This window comes from Callorhinchus milii, unplaced genomic scaffold, assembly GCF_018977255.1.
Source record: "Callorhinchus milii isolate IMCB2004 unplaced genomic scaffold, IMCB_Cmil_1.0 Scaffold31, whole genome shotgun sequence".
In the NCBI taxonomy this organism is placed as follows: Eukaryota; Metazoa; Chordata; class Chondrichthyes; order Chimaeriformes; family Callorhinchidae; genus Callorhinchus; species Callorhinchus milii.
The window spans coordinates 1,224,451-1,237,781 of NW_024704772.1; the positions used below are offsets into that span (position 1 = coordinate 1,224,451).

General features: G+C 49.8%; 2 protein-coding genes across 14 annotated transcripts in view; both read right to left on the minus strand.

Moving 5' to 3' along the window:
* fmc1 (formation of mitochondrial complex V assembly factor 1 homolog) overlaps positions 1 to 3,111 on the minus strand; it is a 3,725-nt gene extending 614 nt beyond the window's left edge. Inside the window, exons 1-2 of the mRNA XM_042344925.1 lie at positions 3,057 to 3,111; positions 703 to 842 (exon numbers count right to left, since the gene is read on the minus strand). Coding sequence (XP_042200859.1) covers positions 703 to 842; positions 3,057 to 3,111 — 195 coding nt within the window. The remainder of the gene's footprint in view (positions 1 to 702; positions 843 to 3,056) is intronic.
* A 594-nt stretch (positions 3,112 to 3,705) lies between these two features.
* LOC103189540 (RNA binding protein fox-1 homolog 1) overlaps positions 3,706 to 13,331 on the minus strand; it is a 101,624-nt gene continuing 91,998 nt past the window's right edge. For 8 of the 13 annotated variants that reach the window (XM_042345046.1, XM_042345041.1, XM_042345039.1 and 5 more), the window contains 4 exons: positions 12,672 to 12,714; positions 9,598 to 9,662; positions 8,949 to 9,021; positions 3,706 to 7,433 (listed from right to left, as the gene is read on the minus strand). In XM_042345046.1, coding sequence (XP_042200980.1) covers positions 7,389 to 7,433; positions 8,949 to 9,021; positions 9,598 to 9,662; positions 12,672 to 12,714 — 226 coding nt within the window. In that variant the 3' untranslated portion in view covers positions 3,706 to 7,388. Of the gene's footprint in view, positions 7,434 to 8,948; positions 9,022 to 9,597; positions 9,663 to 10,855; positions 10,948 to 12,671; positions 12,715 to 13,331 lie in introns of those variants that run through there. The other 5 variants (XM_042345049.1, XM_042345040.1, XR_006085875.1 and 2 more) reach the window with 4 other exon arrangements.

A 13,331-nucleotide genomic window follows, 5' to 3' on the forward strand; every position in this document is an offset into this window, starting at 1 on the left:
GGGGCAGTGGGGGGCAGTGGGGGGGAGGGGGCAGTGGGGGCAGTGGGGGCAGTGGGGGGGGGGTGGGGGAGGGGGCAGTGGGGGGGCAGTGGGGGGGGGGGCAGTGGGGGGGAGGGGGCAGTGGGGGGCAGTGGGGGCAGTAGGGGGCAGTGGGGGCAGTGGGGGGGGGTGAGGGGGCAGTGGGGGCAGTGGGGGGCAGTGGGGGGGAGGGGGCAGTGGGGGCAGTGGGGGGGGAGGGGGGCAGTGGGGGGCAGTGGGGGGGCAGTGGGGGGGGGGAGGGGCAGTGGGGGGGGGAGGGGGCAGTGGGGGGCAGTGGGGGGGCAGTGGGGGGAGGGGCAGTGGGGGTGGAGGGGGCAGTGGGGTGGAGGGGCAGTGGGAGGGCAGTGGGGGCAGTGGGGGGCAGTGGGGGGAGGGGGTGGGGGGCAGTGGGGGCAGTGGGGGGGCAGTGGGGGGCAGTGGGGGGCAGTGGGGGGGGGAGGGGCAGTGGGGGACGTGGGGGGTGAGGGGGCAGTGGGGGGGAGGGGCAGTGGGGGGCAGTGGGGGGGGAGGGGGCAGTGGGGGGGGGGGAGGGGCAGTGGGGGGGCAGTGGGGGGGCAGTGGGGGGGGAGGGGGCAGTGGGGGGCAGTGGGGGGTGAGGGGGGGCAGTGGGGGGCAGTGGGGGGGGGAGGGGGTGGAGGGGCTCTGAGACGCTTCTCCTCTCACTTGGTTTTTCCTGAACTGCTCCATCACGTACTTGTAGGAGAGAGAGTCCCGGTATCCGCCGCTCAGACCCCCCCCGCGGCCCCCGCCCCCCCCCCCGCCCCCCCTCCCCCCCGCGGCCTCGGTTGAGGCTCCGCAGTTCCCTCAGGATTCCCCGCAGTGTCTCTCTGATCGCCGCCATCTTCCCCCCAGAGCTCAGCGTCACTGCGCCGCCGCTCACGGCCACAGAGCGGCGCTGCACTCACAGCCACAGCGACAGAGAGAGAGGGAGAGAGAGTGAGTGAGAGACTGAGAGGGAGACTCGGAGAGAGTGGGAGAGAGTGAGTGAGAGAGAGAGAGAGAGAGAGAGTGAGTGAGAGAGAGAGAGAGAGTGAGAGAGAGAGAGAGAGAGAGTGAGAGAGAGAGAGAGTGAGTGAGAGAGAGAGAGAGGGAGAGATGGGGAACATTTGCTCTTATAGTGTAATTGGGGCTTTTCCTGAGAATCAGCGGTGAAATGGAGTCCCCAATGATTTAAGTGCACAGATACCCTCCGCCCTCTCCCTGAAGGTCAACCGTCAGGAGAGCGAGGGGCGGGCGGGCGGGGGGTGGGGGAGGGGGGGCGGGCGGTGGGGGAGGGAGGGGCGGGCGGGGGTGGGGGGGAGGGAGGGGGTGGGGGGGAGGGGGGCGGGCGGGGGGTGGGGGGGAGGCGGGGTGGGGGAGGGAGGGGTGGGCGGGGGGTGGGGGAGGGGTGGGTGGGGGGTGGGGGGGGGGGGCGGGGGGGGGTGGGGGGAGGGGGGGGCGGGGGGTGGGGGGAGGGGGTGAGGGGGGCGGGCGGGGGTGGGGGGAGGGGGCGGGGGTGGGGGGGGGGGGTGAGGGAGGGGCGGCGGGGGTGGGGGGTGGGAGGGGCGGGCGGGGGTGGGGGTGGGCGGGCGGGGGTGGGGGAGGGGGGGGGGGGGGGGGTGAGGGAGGGGCGGGCGGGGGGTGGGGGGGGGGGGGGGGGGGGGGGGGGGGGCGGGCGGGGGGTGGGGGAGGGGGCGGGGGTGGGGGGGGGGGGGGAGGGCGGGCGGGGGTGGGGGGTGGGGGAGGGGCGGGCGGGGGGGGGGGGGGGGGGCGGGGGGGGGGGGGCGGGCGGGGTGGGGGGGGGGGGGGGGTGGGGGGAGGGGGGTGGGGGGGGTGGGCGGGGGTGGGGGGGGGGGGGCGGGGGGGGGGGGGTGGGGGAGGGGGGGGGGGGGGAGAGCCGCTCCGATTCAATACTCGTTACACATTTGATATGATTCCGTCTGATTTTCACGTCCGCCCAGAGATTTGGACATTTATTTATTTATTTATTTATTTCAGGCCACGCGATGTATCTGCTCCTTCTGTTCCCGCTTTGACTTCCGTTCACCCTAACGGGTGGGGTGGGGTGGGGTGGGGTGGGGTGGGGTGGGTGGGGTGGTCCGCGCTGGAGGAGAGGCGGGAAGGTTTGCCAGACAACGATACCAATGGCAAGCGATGAGATGTTTGCTGGTGAGACTCCAGCAGTCACCCCAACCCAAGCCTTGGCTCTCGCCAACCTGCGCTTCATACCTTCCGGAATTAGGTGACCAGGACGTGTCCCTCTGTAGAGAGAGAGAGAGCGCATTCCGTTCCAACCATCGACCTCCGGGGTTTCCACGTGTAGGTGGGAGGCCGGGAATTCTCCGCTGAGTTTGGAGACTCTTAAAACACAGCGATGGGTGTCACACTCGGCTGATCAAAAAAAAAATCAATTGCCTTTGGGACACACGTGGGATGGTCTCAGCATTTTATACGTAAACACATCACGTCTGTGATTCGATCGTCGTCACCGCACAAAGTCAGCACTTTATATTCAAGCAACTTCTGGGAAATTAGGGCAACGCCCAACTTTCTCTTTTCACAATGAATGTGGACCGGATTTTACAGTCAAACATTTATACCGAAAAACTCCACACAGTTTTGCTTTGACACTTAAGGGGGGGGGGGGGGGGGTCATGTTTTTTGGGGGGTGGGGATGTATAGGGGTGGGGGGGGGGGGTTTGTGTGGTTTGGGCTACAGACATAAATGGTTTTTTTTTCGTGTTTTTTGGACTCGGGACGTAAGGTGTTTCTTGTTGTTATATTATTTGCGGTTCGTGCCCTTGACACGGGGGGAGCATCTCAGAGCACTTCAGGTCGGCAGAGTTTGAGCGTCTGTTGGGTATTGTTAAGAAATAAACAAAATTGATTTAATGTGAATGGAGATAAATAAATCCCTGTTAATAACTTGTTTAAAACCACTCACATTTATGTCTAAATTCTTCAAAGGGATCACTGTTCACTGTAATCATCACTGATGTGAAAAGCGCCACAGAAACGTACTGTGTTGTGTGTCTTACGTCTATTCTCTAAGTGTGACATTGGGACACTGAGCACATGACGATGATTAGTCATATTCCACGAAGCCCAAATTCTTCTCGTCAACAGATTTCTTTACCTTACGATATTTTTAAAGGTGCTAATGGGTTTGGCTTTAACTGTTGGATTGGGGAGTGTGTACACAGCGACTAATCGAGCATTCCCTCACGGTGATGGGCGGTGAGGACTGAACAGTGTCTTTGATCTCATCTTCAATACAATACCAACCTACCAATGACACACCATTGACCTTGTCACTGAGATAGGGAACCACCGACCGACCAACAGTCATTCCACGGTCACCGTTCAACACTGTGTAGTGAGGGGGACCTTCTGCCTGTGAGTGGGTAACAATCCACTGCAACTGTGCAGAGTGGAGATCTCCTGTGGATCCGGTTATTATTGTGGCCATTCAGGAGCGCATTGATAGTAACTGCCATTTATTTATCTGTGGGCAGTCAGTCAGTCAGTGGATTACAATGGGAAGGGAATATTCAACACTGGAGCCGGTTTACCCACCAGGAGAAGCTCCAGTCTCACAGGATTTTTAACAACCACTTGAAGAGGAGCAACAGCAGCAGAAAGGCCACGTTGCAGGAGTCACGAGCACAGAAAGACGCAGAGACAGACTGTGTTCTCACCATTTTTGTTTTTATTAAAAACAGTGCTTTATTACTGTTGGGAAGGGTGTCCCCTCCTTCGAGTTTATAAAAGCCAGCAACAAGATCAATAATTTATACATGGGAAGTAATACAAAAGGAATAATAGTCCATGTCCTATCTACTTAACATTCATGATTATATCTAATTATAACCCAATGAATACTGCTCGGTGATGAAGCTACTACAACAGCTATCATATACCACACTTCCAGGGAAACGTTCACAAAACGAAGCAGAAAGAAAGATCGTTTTCACACTAAGTTGAGTTTTTAAATGAAGGTTAAAATACCATCTGCTTAAGATTTTGCTTTGAGCTTTTTTTTTAATATATTTTAGTGTTTTTGTTTTAAATTCCCTTTCCAACTTCTCCCACATCACAGCCTCCCCGACCCCTCGCCCTTCCCCACTCAGGGACACCTCACACCACAGACCTCTCTCTCTCTCTCTCTGACTGACAGCTCAAGATGTGGTTCCTTTTGACAGAGGGCAACTGTGCCTCTCACCCTCCAACTTTGGTTTGCCTTCAGGGGAGGGTGGGGAGAAAGAATGACGGGGAGAGAAAGGGGGTGGGGTTGGGGGAGAGAGGACACTGTGGAATAGTGCTGCTACAGAGTGAACTGCGTGAATGTGAACGGGAAGAACCAATTTAAGCAAAAACAAGGACAAATCGTTCAAGTATCAGCATCGTCCCCTTCACTGAGAGCGGCTCCAACTCACTCACTGCCGTCTAAACAAAGCGAGTTTCCTATTCTGGCAGTAAAAGGGCAAAAGCACACGGATACCCTCTCACACACTCACACACACACTCACTCACTCACACACCCACTACACTCAGTCCCACACAACCGGACTACACCTAAATGGTGTTCCATCATGATTTACTCCCTACAGGAAAGCTGTGAAGTGCCAGTTCCTGATGGAAGTGAGATTTGTTTCCTCTTCCTTCCTTCCTTCCCTCTCTCTCTCTCTCGCTCACAGTCACCAAATGAGCCTTGAAAACGCAAAGCAAAACATTTCACTACAAAATAAATCGGTAAATGAAATAAGATTGTTCTAGTTATCTGCTCAGCAGTGAAGCAAACTGTAGCTGTAGTGCAAAGGCACTGAACCAATAACTGGTCACAACACCATAAAACAGATTCAAAGTAAAATCGTGATTTGTAGTCAATACATACACACACATATATATAATAATAATCCTTGCATTTGATACAGCGCCTCATCACGTCTTAGAGACGTCTCAAAGTGTTTCACAGAATATACTGGAAAGTGAACTGAATATACTTTGTGGGCGAAACTTGGCCGGCAATTGCGCACAGCAGTGTGCCACAAACAGTCAGTCGTGGATTGAGTGACCCAATTATTATTATATATATATATTATATATTTTGGTTGAAGGGATTATTAGATTATTATAAAGTCAATGACATCTCAGCGTCGCACACAATATCCCCCGCTAATATATGCCAGTTGTGGGTCTACTTTTCCTCTATTGTCATTTAGTGTGGTTACACTAGTCGTGAGAGCTACCAGGGGACAACATGGAGCAGGACGCTAAGTTACCTTTTATTTATAAGGTCCGTTCCTCAGAGAGATGAGACGTTTGTGTGAAGGTTTCCCCATTACAATGACAACTAAAATATTTATATACAAAAAACATAATTGTCATAACAGCGATAAACCACGCTTTGGCTTGCAAAAACAATATTATAATTTAAGGTGGCCAAAAGGGCGGCAGTTTGTGTCCACTACTCTAATGTCCCTTTTTTTTTCTTCCAAAAAACAAAACAATGTTTGAATAGCTTCCTAAACCGGTGGGAATACAGAGCACAGTGTGGATACCACGATCAGAGTAAGTGATCACATTCCACAATGCTAACTAACGTGCACAGCTCAATCCCTCTCCACCCCGACCGCCAACCGAGTTCCTACACCGGCACTGGGCTGACTAACAGATGGAATATCCTTGATAGACTGAGGGTTTGGGGACAGCACGAGGTTAGCAACACTGAGAAGCTCTCCAGCTCAGCCAGCGAGAGACTGGGCCGGTGATGAGTGTGTTTGGCCGGCATTGGGTTCTGCCGAGCAGGTTTTTCCACGCTCCTTTTAAAGGTTTTCAAGCATCTTCAATGCCTCTAAAAGGTTTGCCAACATCACCAGTAGTGGCTTCTTGTTAAAGAAACAGACTTGCTCTGTGTCCCTCCCTCCCTCCCCCTCCACAAACCATGAATATCCTACAAATCTCTGCTGGCTTTGAGCTCGTACTCACTCCCACAATCATCCCCTTCCCATTCCCCTTTCCTTTCATCTCTTACAAGTGAGTGCAACCCAGAAGCTAATCCATACATTTCCTGCACAGCACCAACAAGATTCCTAGTCTGTGTAACTGATCAGAAACAGCGGTCAATGAAATAAAGGCCTCAAAACAACAACAACAACAACAACAAAAATCAGAACCATTGCACCAGGTGATCGAGTCGGACAAGCGTTTGATTGAAAAAGTCACCAATTTTCAGACTGAAAGTAAAGAGCACATTCCCTGGGTTGTGACTCCCTTCACCATCTATCTTAGGCTACACTGAAAAGAACACACTTTCCACAGGATAGTTTGACTGGGTAATAACATCAGTATGTTTACAATAGAGGCCTGACATCATTAAAAATAACACAGATTTAGTGCCAACGTTTTTAAACTGTGTCACATCGAATGTGTAGTGTAATACCAGCCCTGCGTCCACCACCAGGGCACGAGGAGGCAAGCTACATGAAACTGGGATCCCAATGCATTTGATCCTCAACAAAACTGTTTGGGGGGTCAAAGAAAATAAAGTAATTAACAACCTTGCTTTGTAAAGCCACCGAGTCTGAGGCACGAGCAGGAACAGAAAATAAACAAGCCCCGTGTGCCAATGTGCACATCCTTTGCTGTTCACTGGCTGCTCAGACAATGTGAAACATCAAGGTTTCTCCCCCCTTACTGTGTTGCTGTCATCAGCTCGGTGCAATTTAGCAGCGTTAGGAACAGGCTGACAGTCTTCCCCTTTGGATATGCACAAGCGCAGACACATCCGTCTACTCTTAGGAAAATAGGCCATTATTGTTTTCAACCCAGATGTGCGCAGTGATGTCTCCAAGGTGTAATGAAATTGAGCTCCATTGTAGCCTCTCACACACTGCAGGCCGCCCCCCTCGGCCTCCCCAAGCATCACCTCCCACTCTGGACTTTCACTAACCTCTACTTGTGACTTAAGTTGTTTTGTTTTTTTTTCCTGTTTGTTTCACTCTCTTCTCTGCTGAACATGATTTCATAAATGTCACTACACACACACACACGCACGCGCACACACACTCACACACGCGCGCGTGCGCACACACACACACAAAGAAATGCACTTTATACCACAGTTAAAAACTGTTTTGCACAATCTTTGGAACAAAAAAAAATAAAGGCAGAAACGTAAGGAAAAAAAATACATGTTTAGAAGAACATAATGAGGTATAAAAAAGTAGCTTTCTCTCTTGTGGATTGTTTTTTTCCTCTCTTTTTCGTGTATTTCTCATGTGAAGTTGCTATAAAGTTCCACTACTCGTAATATTGCAACACCCAGGCCTTGGGAAAGGGCTGTTCCCATTGCAGGAGTTCACATCACTTTAGTAGGGAGCAAAACGGCTGTATCCGCCTCGGTATAAACTAGCCTGAAAAAGAGAGAGCTCGTTAGAAAAGCACAGCACATCGGCAATATACCCTTCTAATCAGCCTACGATTAGCGCGAGATTGATTATAAGTCGGTGCTGGTGCAAGGCAGCAGCACAGGACATGTACACAGAGCTTTTCACGTTGTGTCTAAGGCACCGGACAGTCATGGATTTGGCCTCGAGCTGGGGGTTGGGATCAGGAGGGATGGAGGGCAGGGAGGGTAGGGGTAGGAAGGCGACCGAAGGTGCGCTCGAAGAGGAGCGTCTTGTGACGACGGGCTGTGCTGAACTCTGTGCTGCCTTACCGCTCACAGCTGCCGAAGCAGAAAGCAGAACACTGTGCAAAGGTAAATCGGATACATACTTAAGGAAAAATAATATTAAAGGGCACAGGAGAAAGAGCAGGGGCTGGGACAGTCAGAGTTCCAGTGAGGGAGCTCGCACCAGCAGACACGATGGGCCAAATGACCTTTCTCTGGTAATACAAATGTTCTCGGGTTCCTCCAACAATTACCCAGTTGGGTGAATATCAGTAGGTAAACACATGTGGCACAAACAGCTACCGTAACCTCCTGATCCACCATCAATCAAACAGCTGTAGGACTTCAGGTCAAGTCAGTAAAAGGCAGTGGGGAAGTACAGAGAATTGACAATCGGGGGTGTAGGAGCGTCTACAGCTGCCATTTGGGGGTAGAACAGAGATAAACACTTTGGTCCAGACTGATTAATAGCGCGGGATCCAATTGAATCTCGGGAGTACGTCTTCCCCTCCCATTCCTGGTTTCAATTGCAGATAAACTATTATGTTTTTAAAGAATCCGGCCCTTAACCGTGCATTTGTTTCTTGAGTAGATATTTATCCAATTCTTATCTGAAGGGGTTAATTCGCATCAATTGCTTTTGTGATGCATTAACCAATCAAAACCTAATCCATCACTTAAATTGAACGCAGTGCCTGTATGTACGTTGCAGAGATTTGCCGATCAGATAGCAGCGGACACCGGCCACACAGATATGGCAAAATTAAACCATTTCTCAGCTTGCCTGATAACACTAACAGGTTGCCAGGCTCCAGACAGATTCAATTAAGGAGGATGGATGGCACCTCGGCTGCAGTCACATCAAATGTGAACCATTTCACTTTCTGATTGCTTATCAGCGCCTTTGCTTCCCAAAGAATTACCGACTAACAGCAGACAGGCCGTTGCTTTGATTAAGCCACCAAGTGCAGATAATTTACTCCACTCCGCCTATTAAAAGTTCTTCCTAAATTCCCATTGTGTGCTGCACTGCCTCTGCCCACTGTGTATTCAAGCTGCTTCTCTGCTTCAGATACTCTGTGCCCTGTTTCCTTCTTGCTCCCCAAAGCCTTTAATATTCAGGCGTCTATCCAATTCCCATTAATCTATGGCGTCTACTTTAATGAGTTGGCAGCAGATCGCTGTGTGTTGGGGCATTATTCCAGTTACGTACATCGAGAAGGTCAACATCGGAAAGCTTGACCAGTTGACTTACCACAGCGCTGACTCCGTAGGTGGGAGCAGGAGCGAGCGTGTGGTAGGGGTCCGCTGTGTAAACCCGCCCATAGCTGTGGAAAAGACCAACACAAATCAATTGATTACAATTGCAGAGGCAGAAATGCATTCGTTAGTCGATTGGGGAATGGCTTATCGGGGGTAATAATCCCTTCACTCAATCCACGACTGTTTGTGGGACGCTGCTGTGCGCAATTGGCTGCCATGTTTTGCCCACAAAATATACGAGCACTATACAGTATATTCTGTGAAGCGCTTTGAGACGTCTCAATAACTTGATAAGGCCCTGTATCAAATGCAAGGTTTGGTTCGGGTCCTTTCAGAGAATGACAAGTGATGTTCCACTAAGGTAATACGCACAGTTCATAGTTCCCTCACTAACAGGCAATCAAATTGAAAGCACTTTTTCAATAATGCAGGTTTCATGAGAACAAACTCAGAAATAACACACCCAGTTTATGGCTGTGACGGCCTTGCCCATCCCTTGCGAAGGAAACAGTACTGATGAATGTGAGAGCTGCTGTGAGGTGAGCTCAGGCCCTTATGTGACGTTGAATGCCACTGCAGTGTCCAATTGCAAACGCACAGAGTGAAAGGAGCCAGAGCTGGGGAGTGCGGGTGGCACTTACCTGTCACTGTACGCTGTTGCGGTGGCAGTTGCTGGCTGTGCATATCTATAAGCTGCATATCCTCCCTGGAACAAACAAGAACCTGCTTAAGTATCGTGGAGACACACTGTCTGTCAGCAGAGCAAATCAATAGCAAAAACTGCATTTGTTTGGTATATTCCAGACTTTTCAAAGCCAAAAACACTGATGGGGAGCAATACTTTGTTGTGGTTTGACACCAGATTTCAGTTAGCCTTTTGTTGCTCATGTCCTCGCATATGACTTGACGTGTCTCACCAGAACAATTTAGAAAGCCTGACCATCCCGATTCTCAAACTACCCAGTGGAGGATTGTGGACAGAGGATGCCGTGGCGGTTAACCTGGGACTGGCTCAGCACTGTGCATTAACTCCACTTTCAGTCTGCTCTGCACCGTGCGATAAAGTCAGGTCTCCAGACAAGCTCACTCATCACTGTGCGAATGACTCAAGTCTTGGCCAACATTCCCACCTGCTCTGCACCAGGCAATAATCCTGATCTCAGCTAAAAAAAAACTCCCATCTGCTCAACAGCCTCCAGTACAGAACCATTCACCTTCAGCTGCTCGGGCCCTGCCTTACCAGTGAAGTCCCTGGGGAAAATGTAGATGGGGAGTGAGGATGGGATCAGAATTGCCACCCTGGCAAAAAATTGGAAGAGGACAAATCCAAGAGGTTTTTGTGGTGAAACTAATCTAGCGAGTATTCAAGTTAGAGCAAATTCTCACTAGAACTCCTGAAGCAATTTTCTATCATTGTTGCAGTCTTCCCTCGGGGATGTAGCTGTGCACTGCCTACTGAACGATATATAAACAAATGCAGTTTTTGAACAACAGTTCTATGTGAGTAGAATTGAGTCCTTATTGTATAAACAGTCAAGCTGTGGGTATCCATCAATCAGGAGAAATCGGAGCATGCGAACATCCGAATCTACAGCACTAGCAATCACCAACCAAATGAACCACAGGCTAACTCTGGCCGTCCCAGCATTCTCCAGAGGATGGCCCTCAGCCCTATTCTCTATGGCAAGCCGAGTGAAGGAAACAGCCTGGATTACTAGAGCGTGCAGCAGGATCTCGAGTATTATATATATATGTATATATATGGAGATAAAAAAAACATTCACGATCACCATTCACTCATTGCAGCTTCTCCCGCGTACCTGAGAGGTTAACATTCACATCAAGCAAACCACATTAAAGGTTCTTGCTGCAGTTAGAGATGGGAGCCAGGATACTAACCAACCTCCAGACTGTTTAGCTGGTATTGTAGGAATTCTGTGATTTGATGGGAGTAGCGCCTTCGGGATTCCTTCCTTTAGCACAAACGTTTACTACCAACCAGGGAAAGCAAAATCCCAACATGTTATTAGTGGTCAAACTACATTGTCTACCACAACAGCTGAATTCTATAGCTCCCCATATTGCCTGATGGGTAAGAAGCCCTAACGTTGCACATTTGTATGTTGGATCAGTGGAGAAAGGGGGGCCCGTGGGGAGTAATGACAAAGTCTGCTCTACTCACTCGGCTCCTGCAGCTGTGTGTGAAAAGAAATCAAATAGCCACAATTCAACCAAAGTGCACCTAAATATTCATTACCCATCTCCAGAAAAAGATTTCAGTGCATTAACAAGAAAGCTCAGAACATTCGCTGCTATCTTTAGCAGACGTTACGTATGAAAGCAGTATCAGTCGGGTGCTGATCTGAGCACTGAAGCTATGTATAGATGGGGAAGGAGACTGTATTTGTGGCACATTGTACTGAATGGAAGTGACTTGCTTCAATTGGAATTCGATGCTTGAATTGCATTACGTTCCTATCCGCAGGCTCCTGTATGATTAACGCACTGCAGAGATGCTTCCATATTTCCCAATGATATCGCTGCCTCCTTTTTAAATGCAATATATATATATATATATTAAATGACATGATTCATTTCTCTTTACTGATTTGTATCCACTCACCAGAATGGAATCATTCTCTTTTGTGCTTGGATGAAGCCTGAGTTCTCAAACTCTGAGCTCACTGATGATATGAGGACTGGGGGGAGTCCAGGGTTAAAGCAGTGTCTGGCTCCTCACCACCTGTACAGCACCTTCTGATGGAAGTGAATGAACTGAAGGGTGACTCACACCAGTCCACTCCTGCACAGCTCAGTGACTGGTCAGATTGAATGGGATCACTGAAGCCTAGCGGGAACGCGCCCCCCCACCTTCGCGACAGAATGGTGAGGATATTTTTAACTCTTCGTCTGCTGAAGGGGCAGGCACATGCACTGAGGCGGATAGATTTCTGTTAGGTCAGGGTATCAAGGGATATGGGGCCAGGGCAGGTAATTGGGAGTTGAGGTGCAGATCAGCCATGATCTTACAGAATGGCGGAACAGGCTCGAGGGCTGAATGGCCTCCTCCTATGCTGGGATCTGGTAGCCCTTCGCTGTGAGAACGCACAGAGAGCGAGGCCACGGGCTATGTGATATTTGAGCTCAATGGGAGTGAACCTCAGACTTTCCTGGTCTGAATAGCTTAGCTTGATATTGGGCAGTGTGTTTACTGAGGAACTATAAAGCTTTTTATAAAAGGGAAGAGGGATGGGGGGACATAAGGCACAGAAATCTCTGGGACTGCCAAAATGTAGTGGTTCTCTGGTGCCGCTTCCATCTATGAACTCCAGCTTCATCTCCAACATAAAGGTAAGATAAGAAGCTTTATCCGATGTGATTTGGGTGTTGGAGTATGCTGGATCACAGCCTTTAACCTAAGTCAATCAGATAGGATGAGCTACTGGTTCTCCGGTGAAGTACTAAGTGTTCTAAGTAAAATGCGTTATGCAGTCTCAACCCAGCCCAGAATAGGTAGCATTAGCCACCCTATACTTTGGCCACTGGAAGAATAAGAAAAAGGTTAAGAAGAGAAACTCAAGTCCACAAGTTGTGAAACCAATTGTTTAGCTTGATTTAGTGCCCGCTCCCATCCGTAACTGCAGTCTTGCTGTTAGTAGGATTTGTCACTGCAATCACAATCTGTGCGATTGGTCTCCACACATTTCCATCATACCTGCGGTAACTTACTGCTATACACTGGTTCCTGATACACTATTCTATAACAAAACACAGGGGAGAATATTGGCGACGAGGCTGGAAAAGAAATAACTAAAAAGAGTAGAGACCCTTGTTGGATAAAGCCATTCTGTTATTAGAGTATGCTTCACACCGAGGGAGCTGAATACTAACACAAGTGAAAGCCGTGTCATTAGAACTGCATGCATTAGAAACTCATGGATTAAGTTTGCTCTGTGAGCCTAGGGCATTCTTGTGCTAAATGCTCCTGTTTCATTGTGAAACCTTTAAGGAAACTTAAAAAGAAAATTAAAAATATAAACAGCAATATTATAGAGCACGGACATCAAGCCTCCCCACATGACTTTATCAGCAGCTCAGCTCAGCTCCCTCAAGTGTGTAACTGTGCTGAATACTGCAATCATCAGCTTACAGCATGCTTGTTGCCACAGAATAAACAGAATACCTGACTGAATGGGAGTCGGAACTCAGATTTATGTCATAATCTTAATCTAGCAATGCCATGCTAACTAACTATGAAATTAGTGAAAGGCAGGCTGGCCAAAGACATCACTGCAAGCTAAGACGAGGTTCAGCATACTGGTTTGAAGAATGGCTTCATCAACACAAGAGGGACAAGGTGAAATGGCGTTGATAC